We start from the raw sequence: 15,339 nt of genomic DNA, 5'->3' as shown, positions 1-15,339 counted from the left end.
AAAAAAGAAAGAAAAAGAAATAAGATTACTTTGGCATGACTTGTTTTTGAGAAACCCGTGCTGCATGTTATAAGCACAGCATTCCTTTCTAAGTGGTTATAGACTGTCTGTTTAATGATCTAGTCTAGAATCTTGCCTGGCATTGATGCCAGGCTGACTAGGTGGTAATTATCCCCCCCCCTTTTTTTTTAAAAGATGCAGGTGCATTTGCTTTCTGCCAGTTTGCTAGGATCTCTCCTGTTTTTCAGGAATTCTCAAAGATTATTGCCAGGGGCTTTGAGATTACGTTAGCCAGTTCTTCTGATACCCTTGGAGACATGAACTCCTTTAGAGTAGCCAGGTATTCCTGTACTACATCTTTAACTACTTTGCTGCATTTCCCCTACTGCATCATCTGCTCCATTTGCTCCAAGCTGGGCACTGTTCTGCTTTTCAAAGAAGACTAAGGCAAAAAAGGTGTTGAATAGTTCTGCCTTTCCTCTGTTCCCTGTTAGCATCTTCCCATTTTCTCCATGCAGTAGCCTTACTGTTTCCTTGTTCTTCCTTCTGCTACAGACATATCCAAAAAAGCCGCCTTTGCTCTTTTTTTACCTCTCTAGCAAGCCTGACCTCATTTTGTGCTGTAGCTGTCCTGACCTTCTCCTACATGAGCTGGCTGTTTGCTTGAATTCTTTTTAAGTGATTTCCTCCTTTCCCCCCATTTCTTGTACATGATTCTTTTGAGTCTTAGCTTAGTTTAAAGTTCTTTTGACATCAATCCTGCTTTCTCCAGGCTTCCCAAAAAATGTTTTTTAGAACAAATATCTGTTAACTCTCCAAGCTCCTGGGTATCTATAGTTAGAACAATATTGCAGAGCTATGAGATTAATGTGGACTCACAAATTATGCCAACCGTAGAATCAAGCAACTGATTAAAGAGAAAATTTATCTTGCTTCCAAATGGGCCGATCTTCTTGCGCTCTTGAACTCTTCTTTTGATTTTTCGTACCCATTGTATAAGACATCGTTTTGGTTAGAGCATTACTTTAATAATCTTACTCTGGCCCCTGCTAGAAAAGCATTTATTGCTCTAAGGTACCAATGTATGCCTTCTGCCTATTTGACTGGCAAATATAATAACATTCCTGTCCATCTAAGACTATGTATCTGCAAAACCAGGGAAGTGGAGAATATCGAACATTACCTTTTACATTGCCCTCAGTATATATCTCCTAGACAAAAGTTTCTTGAATGTATTTTAAAATCCCTTTCCGATAGATCTTGTGTCCTTTTGGCCAGCAACAATGTATTTGTTACTTCTATGGTAGCAAAATTTGGTTTAGCTGCTAGCAAGATTATAATAAGTTTTCTCGATGGGAATGATGGCTAGAACCATTCTAGTTTTATGTTTTTATTATTTTATCATTTATGATGTATTATTGTTTTTTGTTGATGGGTCCCTTTTACTAATTTTACCATGTTGTTTTATTTGTGGTTTTTGCGCCTTGTTTTTTTTTTAATACTGTTTTTGTATTTACTGTTTGGATCTATTTTATATTGTGACGGCTTTTAGCTTTTAACAATAAACTTCTATGCTATGCTTTCTTTAGATACCTCATAGATTCCCTCCCCATTGGAACAGTTCAAAATTGTGCCTTCAGTATCTCATTTTAAAGAATTCCCTCAAGAATTCCCTTCTCTATTAGTATTCCTGACCATCGCCACCAGAATTTCCCTAAAGTTACTGAAATCATCTGTTTTAAAGTCTAGAATGCATGTTTGACTATGCTTGACTCCCACTTTCCACTGTATAACAAACTCCAGAAGAACATGGTAACTTCCACCTAAGGATCCTGCCACATCTACCCCATTAACCAGATGCTTAACTGTTGGTTAGGGTTAGATCCAAAATGGCTGATCCCCTAGTTGTCTCTTCTACCATTTGGACAATGAAATTGTCTGCAAGGCAAGTGAGGAACTGCTTGGCACCAAGGAGCTCTGTTGGTGCAGTGATTAAATGCCTGTACTATAGCCATTTACAGCCACAAGCTTGTGAGTTTGATCCCATGACTCCAGGGTCAACTCAGCCTCGCATCCTTCCAAGGCCGCTAAAATTAGTACCCAGCATGTTGGGAGCAATTATGTTGTAACCGCTTAAGGAATGTTTAAGTGCACTGATAGAAAAGTACTTGCTATTGCTATTGCTATTAACCATCTGGCAGAGTTTGACTTCCAACAAATATCCGGATAGCTGAAATCTCCCATTATTACATCTCTCTACATCCTTCCCTTTGGGGTATTTGCCATCCCCCTAAATTTGGTGTCATTTGCAAATGTAATAAGCATTCCTTCTATTATGTCATTTAAGTCTGTGGTTCTCAAACTTAATGTCTACATATATATGTCAGGGCTCAGTGGGCCCTCAGATATGTGGGGGTTTGTTTCAGCCTCACCCCCACCCCCCATGGATACAAAAAACTATGGAAGTTCAAATCAAGATTTAAAATTTCATAACACCTGTGATGACAGCAGCCAGGCTGAGAAACAAATTTTGAACAGAAAGGGAGACAGTGGCTGCTAGTCCAGGCCCCAGGGACACATTTTTCCTGCTTCTGATGTGATCTGACACAACAACCAGCTGCTTTGGGTGTTAAGAGGAGGAAGAATCCCTGGATTCCTCCTGCACACCACTCCTGAAGCTGGAAACGGTTGCATCTCATTTTCACAAAAGTGCTCTGCTTTAGGAATTAAGAGGAGGAGTCCCTGGATTACTCTTGTACCTAAATCATAAAGCTAGAGCCTCTTGTGTGACTTTTGTATGCAGTGGGAGAAAAAAATAGAGAGTGCTTAAAATCCTTTTTTGTCCCACTGCAGAGCACAGCTCTGCATTGCCTATTAAGGAGACTTTCCTCTCAACCTGTCTCAAGCTCTGAGACTTCTCTGATGAGTTTGTTCGGGAAACTGGATTTAAGCTACTTCTATTTTTTACCCTCCTACACACAGTGGGATCACTGCTCCTCTTTCCCCAGCTTGTGAGTCAGGAGGAATTGGGGGGAGCGACCTTTTCTCCAGCCATGCACACATAAACCTAAAACATCCCCACCACAGCCTAAGACTCAATTCCTTCTCTTCCTCGCTCACTCCCTGACATGTACTCAGACACTGAAGGGGATGTTGCACATTTCAAGTACCTCCCCTCTTTGGAGGATGAGCTAACAAGCACTTCAGGTCAGTATTCCTGTCACACCTCCCAGGGGGGCACATGCCCCACCATTTGAAAACCTAGGACCATGATGGTGAAACTATGGCACGTGTGCCGGAAGTGACACACGATGCCATTTTGCCAGGCACGGAACAAGGAAGAAGGCAGAAGAGGCACGGGCATGCCTATTCCGTCTCCTCCCTAATGGCGCTCAGGAGAAGGAGCCAGAGGTGCATGCATCTAGCTCCTCCTCCCAGCCCTCTCCTGGCCTCTCCCAGACAGTTGGAGGCCGGAAGATCGACTGGCGCATGCCTGCGGCTCCTCCCTAGAGACCTTTTCTGGGTCCAGCTACCTGTACAGAGATAGCTGGGGGCCAGGACAGGTCTGTGGGGAAGAGGGATGGGTCGCGTGCCCCTCGGAGCCCATCCCGGTGGAGGAAAGTCCCGGGGAGGAGAGTCCTGGGTCACGTGCCCAGTCCTCTTCCCCCCGGCTTGCCTTTCCTCTGCCCGAATGGGCCCCTCAGAGCCCGTTCCGGCGGAGGAAATGCCAGAGGAGGAGAAGATTGGGTCGCATGCCCAGTCCTCTTCCCCTCGGCTTGCCTTTCTGGCAAGAGCCCATTCCGGCGGAGGAAAGGCCTGGGGAGGAGAGGGCGGGCGGACAGCTCCTCCTCCCCGCAAGGCTTTGCCAGACCTGAGGTGTCCTTCGAGAGATACCTCAAGACTAGCAAAGCCCCGCGGAGAGGAGCAGGGGCCCCGGGCCTCCTCCTCCTCCTCCCCTCGAGGCTTTGTCTGACCTGAGGTGTCCTTTGAGGGACACCTCAAGACTAGCGAAGCCCTGTGGAGGGAATCAAGAGCCGCAGGCCAGCACCTCCTCATCCCCGCGAGGCTTTGCCAGACCTGAGGTGTCCTTCGAGAGATACCGCAAGACTAGCAAAGCCCCGCAGAGGGAAACAGGGGCCACAGGCCGATGCCTCTTCCTCCCCGCGAGGCAACCCCAACAGTATACTTGTACATCCAACACTCAACTGGGAAAACAAAAGAGTAATAGTCATCAGATGATCAGTTTTATATTGTAGACCTCCTTGGCACTGGCCACATAAGTCAGACTTCTTATACAGAATGTTCAGGAGGTTCTTCCTCCCTAACATAGGCAGGATGAAAAATTGGAAAAAGAGATAACCTTGGTTCAGGGGTAATTGCTCATGATACATTAGTAGTAATGTTTATTTCAAAGAATACTAAGAATGCAAAATTTGATGTCATTTCTTTTTCTTTCTTTAGGGCCTGAATGTAATTTTTAAGGTCGCCCTGGCTCTCCTAAAGGTAAGGTTTATATATTTATATATTATTCCAATTGTAGGGTTGTCCTCACCAACACTGCCAAGTAACTCTAGAAAGCTATTTGCTAGCAAAAGCTTTACTAGTCTTTGTTTTGTTAACTGCCCTCAAGTAGTCTTTTTAGAAGTCCACAGTATCTGTAGAACTTTTTTCCAGCACATTTCAAATGAGTTGATTTTCTTCCTATCAACTTTCTTCAGTGTCCCAACTTTCATATTTGTACAAGGGAATTAGAAGTACAATGGAGTGGACAATCCTAACTTAAATTTTCAGTGACAGACAGACAGACAGATAGACAGATTTCAGAATCTTGTCCATAGCTGCCCTTCCAGGTCTTAGTTTTCTTCTGATTTCTTGACTGCAGTCTGTTCCGACTAATGATTGAGCCAATAAAAGGAAAATATTGAACTATTTCAATGTCCTCATTGTCTGCTTTAAAGCTGTGTAAATCAAGCTTGTTTTCTGCTGTTCCAGACAGGAACCAACTGATTCAAATGGCAAGAAAAGAGATTCTGCTAAAATGTTAGGAATAATTTCCTGATATTAATAGCTGTTAGACAGTGGAATAGACTACTAGGGAAAGTGGTGGACTCTCCTGTATTGTAGGTCTTTAAGGAGAGAATGGCTGGCCATCAGGAGTGCTTTGATAGTGTATTCCTGCATGGCAAGGAGTTGGACTGGATGACCCTTGTGGTCTCTTCCAGCTCTACTATTCTGTGATTCTAGCATTTAAGAATATTAGGTCTTGTCAAAAGGCTATTACCAGGTGTAAAGATGTAAGAGAGCCAGCATAGTATAGTGGTTTGAGCACTGCACTACAGCTCTGGAGACCAGAGTGCTTCATTTGTCAATGCCTATGTGGAAGAGAGTTGGATTAAATGGCCCTGTGTAAATATTTGAAGGGATGTCATATTGAGGAGGGAGCAAGCTTGTTTGCTGCTGCTCCAGAGAACAGGACTCAGAACAAGGGATGCAAGTTACACCTCAACATTACGAGGAACTCCCTGACAATAAGGGTTGTTTGACAGTGGAACATACTCTCTTGGAGTGTGGTGGAGTCTCCTTCTTTGGAGGTCTTTAAACAGAGGCTGTATGGCCATCTGTCGGGTATGCGTTGATTGAGAGTTCCTGCATGGCAGGGGGTTGGACTGGATGGCTCTTGTGGTCTCTTCCAATTCCATGATTCTATGATTGCTTTGAACACATGCAAAGTATGTGCAACACAGCATGCAAGTTTGGGATCCCCTTGCAGGCACAACAACCTTACTGCCTTCATCAGGGATGGTCTCAACACAAAAATGGTTGTGTATCCCTCAGTCATGCCAGCCTTAGTACCAACCACCTCTTTTGTCCCGCAGATCCCCATCATTGGGTAAACCTTGATTTTAGCTTTCAGAAAACCCTGGACCCAGACAAATGGCATTTTGACTCTCCACTGTCTTTTCTCTGCACTCTAGCCCCACTGTTTTGACAACAGGCTCACCACTTATTACCAGGCATGGTCCTGCATAATGTTCAACACGTTGGTCCTCAATATTGTTTGTCAAGGATATGTGATCGAATTCTGAGAGCTCCCTCCCACAGTAACTCTTTGTTTCACCACTCCATCATCTACCCTTCTTGAAGAAATTGCCACTCTCCTCCACGAGGGAGGCATTGAACCTGTGCTAGAACCAGACATCCCTCACTGTTATTTAGTACTGTTACTTATTGTTCAAAGAATGATGGTGGCCTTCGCTAATCTCGATCTCGAAGTATCAATGCATGTTATCACCCCACGACATTTCCTAGGTTTACCATACCCTCCATCTTACCTCTTCTATAGCAGCTAGCAGGTTCCCATCCTGACCTCAAAGATGCCTATTTTCGTTTCACAATCCAACTGGCCCACGACACTTCTTTTCTCTCTTGACCTCTTTTGTGAGAGGACTGAGGCAAGAAGGTGATGAGTAGTTCTGGCTTTTCTTTGTCCCTATTAGCATTTTTCGCTTCTCCATGCAGTGTCCCTACTATTTCCTCTTCTCTTTCTGTTCCGGACATAACCAACAAATCTCTTTTATTGTTCTTAATCTCTCTAGCAAGCCTGAGTTCATGCTGCACTTTAGGTTTTTTTGACTTTTCTTCTATACATGCTAGCTGTTTGTTTAAATTCTTCTTTGGTGGTTTCTCCCTTTTTCCATTACATGTGTCTTAAAATTATCTCGTTGAAGTCTTTTGTCAACCATTCTGGTTTCCTGAGTCAACTCCATTTTCCGTCCTCATGGAAGTGTTTGAAATTTTGCCTTCAGTATCCCCTTTTAAGAAACTCCCATCCATCCTGAACTCCCTTCTCTTTTAGTATTTCTGACCACGGATCGTAGAATTACAGAGCTGGAAGAGACCACAAGGACCATTCAGGCCAACCCCTGCCATGCAGGAACTCACAATCAAAGCACCCCTGCAGATGGCTATCCATACTCTGTTTATAGACCTCCAAAGAAGAGACGCTAGCATACTCCAAGGCAGTGGTGTTCTACTGTCAAACAGCTCTTATACCCAGTATTTCCCAAAGTTTTTGAAATCGTTCTTCTAAAGTCTAGAATGCATGTCTGACTATGCTTGGCCTCTTTTTCCACTAAAACGAACTCCAGGAGAACATGATCACTCCCACCAAGGATCCCACCACTTGCCCCCCACACCATGCTGGTTAGGATCAGATCTAAAGTAACTGGTGCCCCTTTGTCTGTTCCACCTTTGGCAATGAAATTGTCTGCCAGCGGTGAGAATGAGTCTATAAGATCTGTGATATTTTTTATTTTGTTTTGCAGAACTATATAGAAGTGGGGGTTCACTGGAAATTGCAGACTGATTGAGCACTTTCTCTACCATTATGTAGCTGGCTGCATTTTGGGAGACCTGCAGCTGCTTTTCAGTTTAAAAAGTCAGGAAATCCCATCAAAAATTCCATTGTAATTGTTGTTTGGTCTTTGGACACTTATATTGTAGTCATCAGTTCTCAGAATCATCTGTACAGGTAAAATTCCCCTTCAGAAAACATTTACAGCAGTGGTTCCCAACCTTTCTAATGCCGCGACCCTTTAATACAGTTCCTCATGTTGTGGTGCCCCCAACCATAAAATTATTTTTGTTGCTATTTCATAACTTTAATTTTGCTACTGTTATGAATCATATTTTCATTGTTATAATTGAATAATAAAGCATAGTGATTATCCACAAAAACAGCCTCAGAGATGGCAATGGCCATCCCCTCTGAGAACCTGTCCAGAAAGCCCCGGATAGGTTTGCCTGAGCCTTGAGCATGAAGCCACACTCTCTCAGCCTCAGAGATGGCAATGGCCGATCTCCTCTGAAGAACCTGTCCAGAAAGCCTGGGATAAGTTTGCCTTGAGCCTTGGCATGAGCCACTCTCTCTCAGCCGCAGGATGGCAATGGCCGATCTCCTCTGAAGAAACCTGTCCAGAAGCCCGGGATAGGTTGTCTGAGCCTTGAGCACGAAGCCACACTCTCTCAGCCTCAGAGGATGGCAATGGCCAATCCCTCTGAAGAAACCTGTCCAGAAAGCCCGGGATAGGTTTGCCTTGAGCATGAAGCTGCACTCTCTCAGCCTCAGAGGATGGCAATGGCCCCCCCTCTGAAGAAACCTGTCCAGAAAGCCCCATCATAGGGGCAGAGGGGTAGTGGTTCAAGTGAAACTGGAACTCTTGGCTTGTGCTACCACTCCTTTTTGCAGAGCTCTATGTCCTGGGAGGGAGGAAAATAGGATGCTGGGCAGTTGCTAAGCAACTGAGGGACCTGAAGGTGGCGCTGCTGTTAATGAGCTTAGCTTGGAGGCCATTTGTTTGGAAGTGGTGCTGTGAGGGGGGGTCCCTGTGACCCCTAGAAACTGGAATTCGACCCCTAAAGGGTTCCCGACCCCCAGGTTGGGAACCACTGAGTTACAGGCATTAAAACATTTTTTTTGCATTAAATCATTGACTGATAACCTCTCTCAGACAAAACCATTTTCATAGTAAGGAAATGCATAAATTATTCTTGCAAAAGTGGCCCTTCTGTCCTTGCGAGCTTTTCTTTTTGATATTTGGATAAAATAATCTCTGGTCGAAACACACCACAAAACATCCATTTAACTGCTCTGGCTGAGTGTAGGAATTATGGAACTGTCATTTTGAATACATTTAGGCTTCTCTGTCGGAGAGCTCTGGTGCCACATAACTACATTCCCAGGATTCCCTAGCACTAAACCAGAGTAGATGAGCAGTCTCAAACTGGATTATTTGTGCACTGTGCTTTAGACCTCCAGTACATCCGTAATGTTTATCTTTGAAACTAAGTTGGAATTATTCTATATACTTTAAATTAAATGACTCATTGACTCCCAAATTCACCATTTGGGGTAAGATTCACCATTCATCAGTGCAGCATTCCCTTGGTAATGGTAGCGTGACTCCTGTAAACTGTGGTACATTGGTATGTTGTGGCCTATGTTTCTCTGGATCATGGCTAATAAGCACTCAAGCAAAATCTATGTCCAAGGGGAGGACATGGCCATTTAGTTATTGTGGCAGAATGATCTCTTTAATGGAGTATAGCTGCTTTTGTCTTTTTACTGTTTTTATATGCTTTTAACTTTGAAATTTAGTGGTTTTAATATAATTCTATATTTAACACGTTCAAGTTTTGTATCAATAGATTTTAATGTACTTTGTTCTTAACCTGATAGGAACCTCCTTGGCTCCTATCCTAAGAGAAAAACAGGTTATAAATAAATAAATACATAAATCATGACAATATGCCGGGCAATATGTGGCTCATATCTGTAGACCCTGGGCACTTTGTGAAAATTATGTGTTTGTTATAAATAAGATAAACACAGTAGACAAAATGATGAGACAAAAGGAAGAAAATAAAATAAAATAAAAAGAACTGATAATTTGCATCTAATGATCCTGTAAGTATATTACTATGGTTTTTATAGAAGGAGAGGGAAAAGACTGCTCCATGGCCCATATCTGGCCCAATGCAATTTCTCCAGCCATTGAGGGGGGGGGGATTACTCATTCTGTTTGTAAACTGTGTGTCAAGTTCACTCATGGAGAATCTCCATGTGTGTTTGGACATCTCCTTCACCTCCTATTCTCAGTCTCTCTGCTCAGTCTTGTAGGTTCATGCTTGTGACTTTTGATGCCATCTAGTCATTTGGCCTTCTTGCGTAAGTCTTCCTCTCTTTCTACTGTTCTCTTCCTTTCCCAGCTTTTTGTTTTTCTAGTGTGTCTTGCCTTCTCATTATGATCCATAGTACAACAAACCACATCTTAGTAATCTTGGCTTCCAGGGAGAGCTCCCACTTGAGTACCCATTGTTTGTCCTTTTGGCTGTCCACAGTATCCTTAGCACACTTCTCCAGCACACATCTCAAATGAGTTGATTTTCTTTCTATCAGCTTTTTCACTGTCCAGCTCACATCTGTACACAGTGATGAGGACTGTGATAGCTTGAACAATCCATTTTGGTGTTCAGCTCGACATCTTTGCACTTAAAAAATTGTCTCAGTTTTTTCATATGATGCCCTTCCTAATCCTAATCTCTTCTGTTTTTTGACGGCATCTCCATTGCTCGGTTGTTATGAGTATGGAAATCTTTATTTGATTTTCTTCATTATCTGGGTTGAATGCTCCACATTTATTATTTTTTGTTTTTCTTTGCACTTTCTTCTTTAACTTTCTCTTAGTAATTGTTCCAAGTCTGTGATGTTTTCCACTAGTATTATGGTGTTATTGCATATCTCAGATTATGATGTTTTGTCCTTCTCCACTCCTCCTCCTTCTGAGTCTACCCATTCTTCTTATGATTTTTTGCATACAAGTTGAACATGGGTTATAGGATGCATCCTTGCCAGACTCCTAAGTACAGATTTCTCATCTGGACTATCAAATGTGTGGCATTCCCTCTCTGAGAGCATTCATAGCTTTAGTGGTTATTTACATGCATACAGGTTAAAGAAATAGGGTATAGAATGCATCCTTGCCCGACGTCTTTGCTGATTGGAAATAATAATAATAATAATATAATAATAATAATAAATAATAATAAGTTTTTATTTATAACCGCTGTTCCATGTTGATCATAGCGGTGTACAGGTAAAAAATTGCAATAAAAATAAAACTTCAATAAAAACATTTCAAAATACAGATTAAAACCATACATCAAATCCAGGCCAGCTAAGTGCTCGATAATGCTGTACAATAGGAGGGAAGTCATATCATCAAGGAGCATCGGGGAAGGCTTGCCGAAACAGAGGTCTTAAGTCTCTTTTTAAAGAGATCCAGGGAGGTGGCGGAGCGGAGTTCCTCAGGAAGGGTGTTCCAGATCCCAGGGGCGAATATAAAAGGCCCTTTGCGAGGCTGTACATATCTCGTTACCAGGATCCTCAACAGAATCTTCCCAGAGACCTGAGTGTGCAGGGTGGACTATATGGGGAGAGGTGGTCTCCACAGTACCCTGGGCCCAAGCCTATAGGGCTTTATAGGTTATAACCAACACCTTGTATTGTGCCCGGAAGCGAACAGGCAGCCAATTTAGATCATGCAGAATCGGTGTTATATGGTCGGCCCGGGACATCCAGTGACCACCTAGCTGCCATATTCTGCACTAGCTGAAGCTTCGGGTTTGGTACAAGGTTGCCCCATGTAGATCGCATTAGAAATCCACCGAGAGGTTACAGAGCATGTACCACTGTTTCAAGGTCCTCCCGGCCTAGGTAGGGTCGATCTGGCTATCAGCCGAAGCTGGTAACGGTGCTTCTGACCGTCGCATCCACCTGAGAAGTCAGCTGGAGCGGCGAGTCCAAAAGCACCCCCAATCTGCGAACTGAGTCCTTCAGGGGGAGCGTGACCCCATTCAGGACAGGTGGACAAATTCACCACCGCCGGGCGAGCCTATCACTAGTACTTCCGTTTTCTCTGGATTCAAGGTTGTGTTTTTTTCCTCATCCAGGCCATTACCGACTCCAAGCAGGCATTTAGAGGAGAGATGCCATCCCTAGTTACTGCATCAGTCGGGACACAGAGAGCATGTTTGGGTGTCCTCAGCGTACTGTAAACGCTGGAGAGATCAACCGAGATCCTGGTTTCATGTAAATGTTAAATAGCATGGGGGACAGAATAGCTCCTTGAGGGACACCAGATGTAAGTTTCCTCTTATCGGAGCAGGAGTCCCCCAGCTGCACCATTGGAATCTACCCGAGAGGTAGGAACGGAACCACTGGAGCGCAGTGCCCCCGATACCTAACTCCTCAGGTGTTCCAGAAGGATACCTGGTCATGGTTCAAAAGCCGCTGAGATGTCCAAAAGCACTAACAGGCACGCTTCCCCTGTCCATGCCCAGACGGATCATCAACTAAGGCGACCTGGCAGTCTCAACTCATAGCGCCCGGATGCCGGTTTGAAATGGGTCTAGAAATCTGTTTCTTCCAAGATCCCTTGAAACTGGAAAGCAACTGCTCTCTCGATCACCTTCCCTAAAAGCAGCAGCGAAACGGCCGATATTATTCTGAATCAGGGGGTCCAGGGAGGGCTTTTTTGCAGATTTTACTACTGCTGATTTTAAGCTATGGAAACGCCCCTCCCTGGAAACCATTCTTTTTCTCCCTGTTCAGTTCGACTGCAACCTCTGTTCCTGAGTACAGGTTACACATCAAGACATTCAGTTGTAGTGGAACTTCCATTCCTCTAAAGCAAGCCATAGCTTTTAATGAGTGCAGTCAAAGGCTTGCTATAAAGCACATGCTGATTTTTTTTGTGGAACTCTTCGTTTCACTCCATTATCCATCGTATGTTTGCAATGTGGTCCCTAGTGCCTCTTCCTTTTCTGAACCCCACTTGTATATCTGGGATTGCTCTCTCCATATAGGATTAGAGTTTGTGCTGCAGAATTTTGAGCATATTTTTGCTTATGTGAGGAATTAATGCTGTGATTCTATAGCTGCTGCAGTCTTGTGTCTCCTTTTTATGTACAGGATGTATATTGATTGTTTCCAATCTGCTGGCTATTGTTTTGTTTTCCTGATTCGTTGGTATATTTTAGTTACCACTGGAATTAATTCTGTTTGTGTGGTTTGAATCAGTTCAACTGGGATGTCGTCTGTTCCTGGTGATGTATTATTTCCAATTTCTCTGAATGCAGCTTTCACCTCAATTTCTAAAATTTGGGGTTCATATTCATATGGTTCTTTATTTCATATGTCACTCATTTTATTATCTCTTTCATATAGTTCTTCTGTGCATTTCTTCCATCATCTTTTTATTTTGTCTTGATTGTGCAGTATGACCCATACCTTCCCTCAAATCCTTCAGGTTTCTATGGGTCATTCCACTACATTTTCAGCCAGTGGGCTCCCTCACATATGTGAGGCTTTGATAAGCATCCCCCCACCAAATGGCTTCAGGAAGTACTATGCAAAAACAACAACAAAAATGCAGCAATCTCCATTTTAAGGTGGAGTGTGTAGGGATTAATAGGGGGCCACCCACCCAAGTCCCATGGAGAGAGGCAGTGTAGCCCCTCTTTAAGAATATTGAATCTTTCATGTTTTTAATGTTGATCAACATCAAAAGGAAACAGAATATTATGGAAACAAGTCTTAAATGTCCCACATGCAACCATATATGCAAATAAGACATGTATGTATCTCTTGGGATGGATATGTGTGTGTGTGTGTGTGTGTGAGAGAGAGAGAGAGAGAGCTCTATAGTTTTCTGTAACAAGTGCCTCAGTTAGTACAGTATATTTAGCCCAGCATGCTTATCTGTTTTTGTTTGTTATTGTGTGCCTTCAAGTTGTTTCTAACTTATGGCAACCTTATCATGGAGTTTTCTTGACAAGATTTGTTAGAGGAGGTTTGCCATTGCCTTCCCCTGAGGCTGAGAGCATGTGACTTGCCCAAGGTCATCCAGTGGGTTTCATAGCCAAGCTGGGAATTGGACCCTGAACTCCAGAGTCATTGTCCGACATCAGACCACTACACCATGCATGCTGTCTAAATGCTTATTTATAGCAATTCTTTTTAGTCACTGACATTTTCACCATCATTCAACAGCTTTGAAGTTTCTCACCTTAGAAACTGTAATTAGTGCTGTTCCAACGGCACAAACGCAGCCTGTGCTATTTAAGCTCATTGTGGTTCATTAGCACTTGGTTGTTATATTTTTCCACCTTTCTTCATCCATGCAGAATCTGGGTGGGACCAATGGGTCTCCCCTCACATCCTCTCCCAATTTCTACATGGCTAAACAGGATTGAATCTTGATTTGGAAGTAGAATGGACTGAGGCCAGTATTTTGATTGACTGTCAGTCTGACTTCCTCTGAGCAACAGACACTGAGGCTATATAGTGTCTGCAGGCTTGGGTAACTGTCAGTATAATGTAGACAGAAGGTGGATTTAGAGAGGGAGCTCATCTATCCAAGAGCTCACTATTGGCTTCTTATTACAGCATTCCCCTCCGAGACACCCTCTGCATGCTCATTCACCTACCCCGCCTCTCCCTCTTTTTCTACTGCTTCATTACTGATTCACAGCGAGAGGCGGCAGCAGCAGCCTAGCCATGCTCCTCACGAATCAGGGATTGCAATGAGCTCATCCTTTTTCTCATTGCTGCTTTACAACTGGCCTGGGCTTTTTGCTCTTACTGCCATTTCTGCCTGCTCTTACATATATTCACAAGCAAGCTGGGCCATCGCAGCCTTTTCTCTGCATCATCTCTGCCATTTTCTCTTGTTTTCAGGCATTTTTAGATCCATGTCTTTGGCATATGTTTACAGCCTGCTTTGGAATACCAGCTTCTTCTGTGCTTCTTAGGAAATATGTTTTCTCTTTTTTTGAGGCCATCCCTGATAGTCCCTGGTATAGATAATAAATGTATTGGCGTTTAGGAGACTCCCCTAACGCCAGATTACAAATTGGCTTAAGGGGCAGAGCTTATCATTCTGGATATTTGCTGTTTCTTTCTGATGGAAGAAGGGGTGCCTTGCCCAACCCCAGCTTCAAAGCTTGCACCACCCATCAAGAAGTCCCAGGATATACATGATGAGAGAAGCAAGCTTGTGAATGAGTATGCCTGTCGAGTGCTGGAACTTCTAGGGATGGGGCATCGCCTATTTGTACCTCGGCTTCTTGCGGTGAGATTCTCTTTTTTCTAGAAATGGATGTATAGCAAACAAGCCAACCTTCTGCCTCCGAGAGTCCATTGTATGGGGTGGTTGCTTGGGGATTTTCCAGTTTTACACAGTACCTTTAGGAAGTAATTGCTCTTGGCTGCTTTTCTTCTAGACATTGGGCAGGAAAGATTGGCTCATATTCCCTTTGGCTCATATTCCCTTTTGAGTCCCATAGTGCCACTCCTTGGTTAGCCAAAGATGTCACTGCTGGATCCAATTTCTAAAGGATGTTCTTGGCTTTCTAAATATTTATGTTTATTTTGTCATATCAAAAACATGATAAATGAAAAAATTACTTGCAAATTGCAAGTGCATCCAAAATGCTTAAAACTGAATATTATAAATTTTGATAATATTAAACATAATAAGATATCTTTATTATGCCCTGCCTTTCTACTAAGGTACAAATTATAATTTTATTTATGCTGTTATACAGTAATAATGCAGACCAAATGTTTTTGTGGCCGACTATGAGAATAGGGCTGGAAGGAAGTAAATAGCATGAAGTCTCCTGTATAAAAGTTTTTAAAGGTTTTCTTTTAACTGTAATATGTATTTTCATGTGATCCCTAGTTTGATGAATATGGAGTTCTTCTGTGTAAAAGGC

The 15,339-nt window shown here is 43.1% G+C and overlaps 1 protein-coding gene across 6 annotated transcripts in view; it reads left to right on the top strand.

Moving 5' to 3' along the window:
• RABGAP1L (RAB GTPase activating protein 1 like) overlaps positions 1 to 15,339 on the top strand; it is a 177,737-nt gene that overhangs the window by 98,896 nt on the left and 63,502 nt on the right. For 5 of the 6 annotated variants that reach the window (XM_042466392.1, XM_042466395.1, XM_042466396.1 and 2 more), the window contains exon 18: positions 4,462 to 4,503. In XM_042466392.1, coding sequence (XP_042322326.1) covers positions 4,462 to 4,503 — 42 coding nt within the window. Of the gene's footprint in view, positions 1 to 4,461; positions 4,504 to 14,092; positions 14,694 to 15,339 lie in introns of those variants that run through there. The other variant, XM_042466400.1, reaches the window with a different exon arrangement.

This window comes from Sceloporus undulatus, chromosome 4, assembly GCF_019175285.1.
Source record: "Sceloporus undulatus isolate JIND9_A2432 ecotype Alabama chromosome 4, SceUnd_v1.1, whole genome shotgun sequence".
NCBI lineage: Eukaryota > Metazoa > Chordata > Lepidosauria > Squamata > Phrynosomatidae > Sceloporus > Sceloporus undulatus.
The sequence above is the reverse complement of the archived record's forward strand: the minus strand, read 5'-3'. Positions and strand labels throughout refer to the sequence as shown.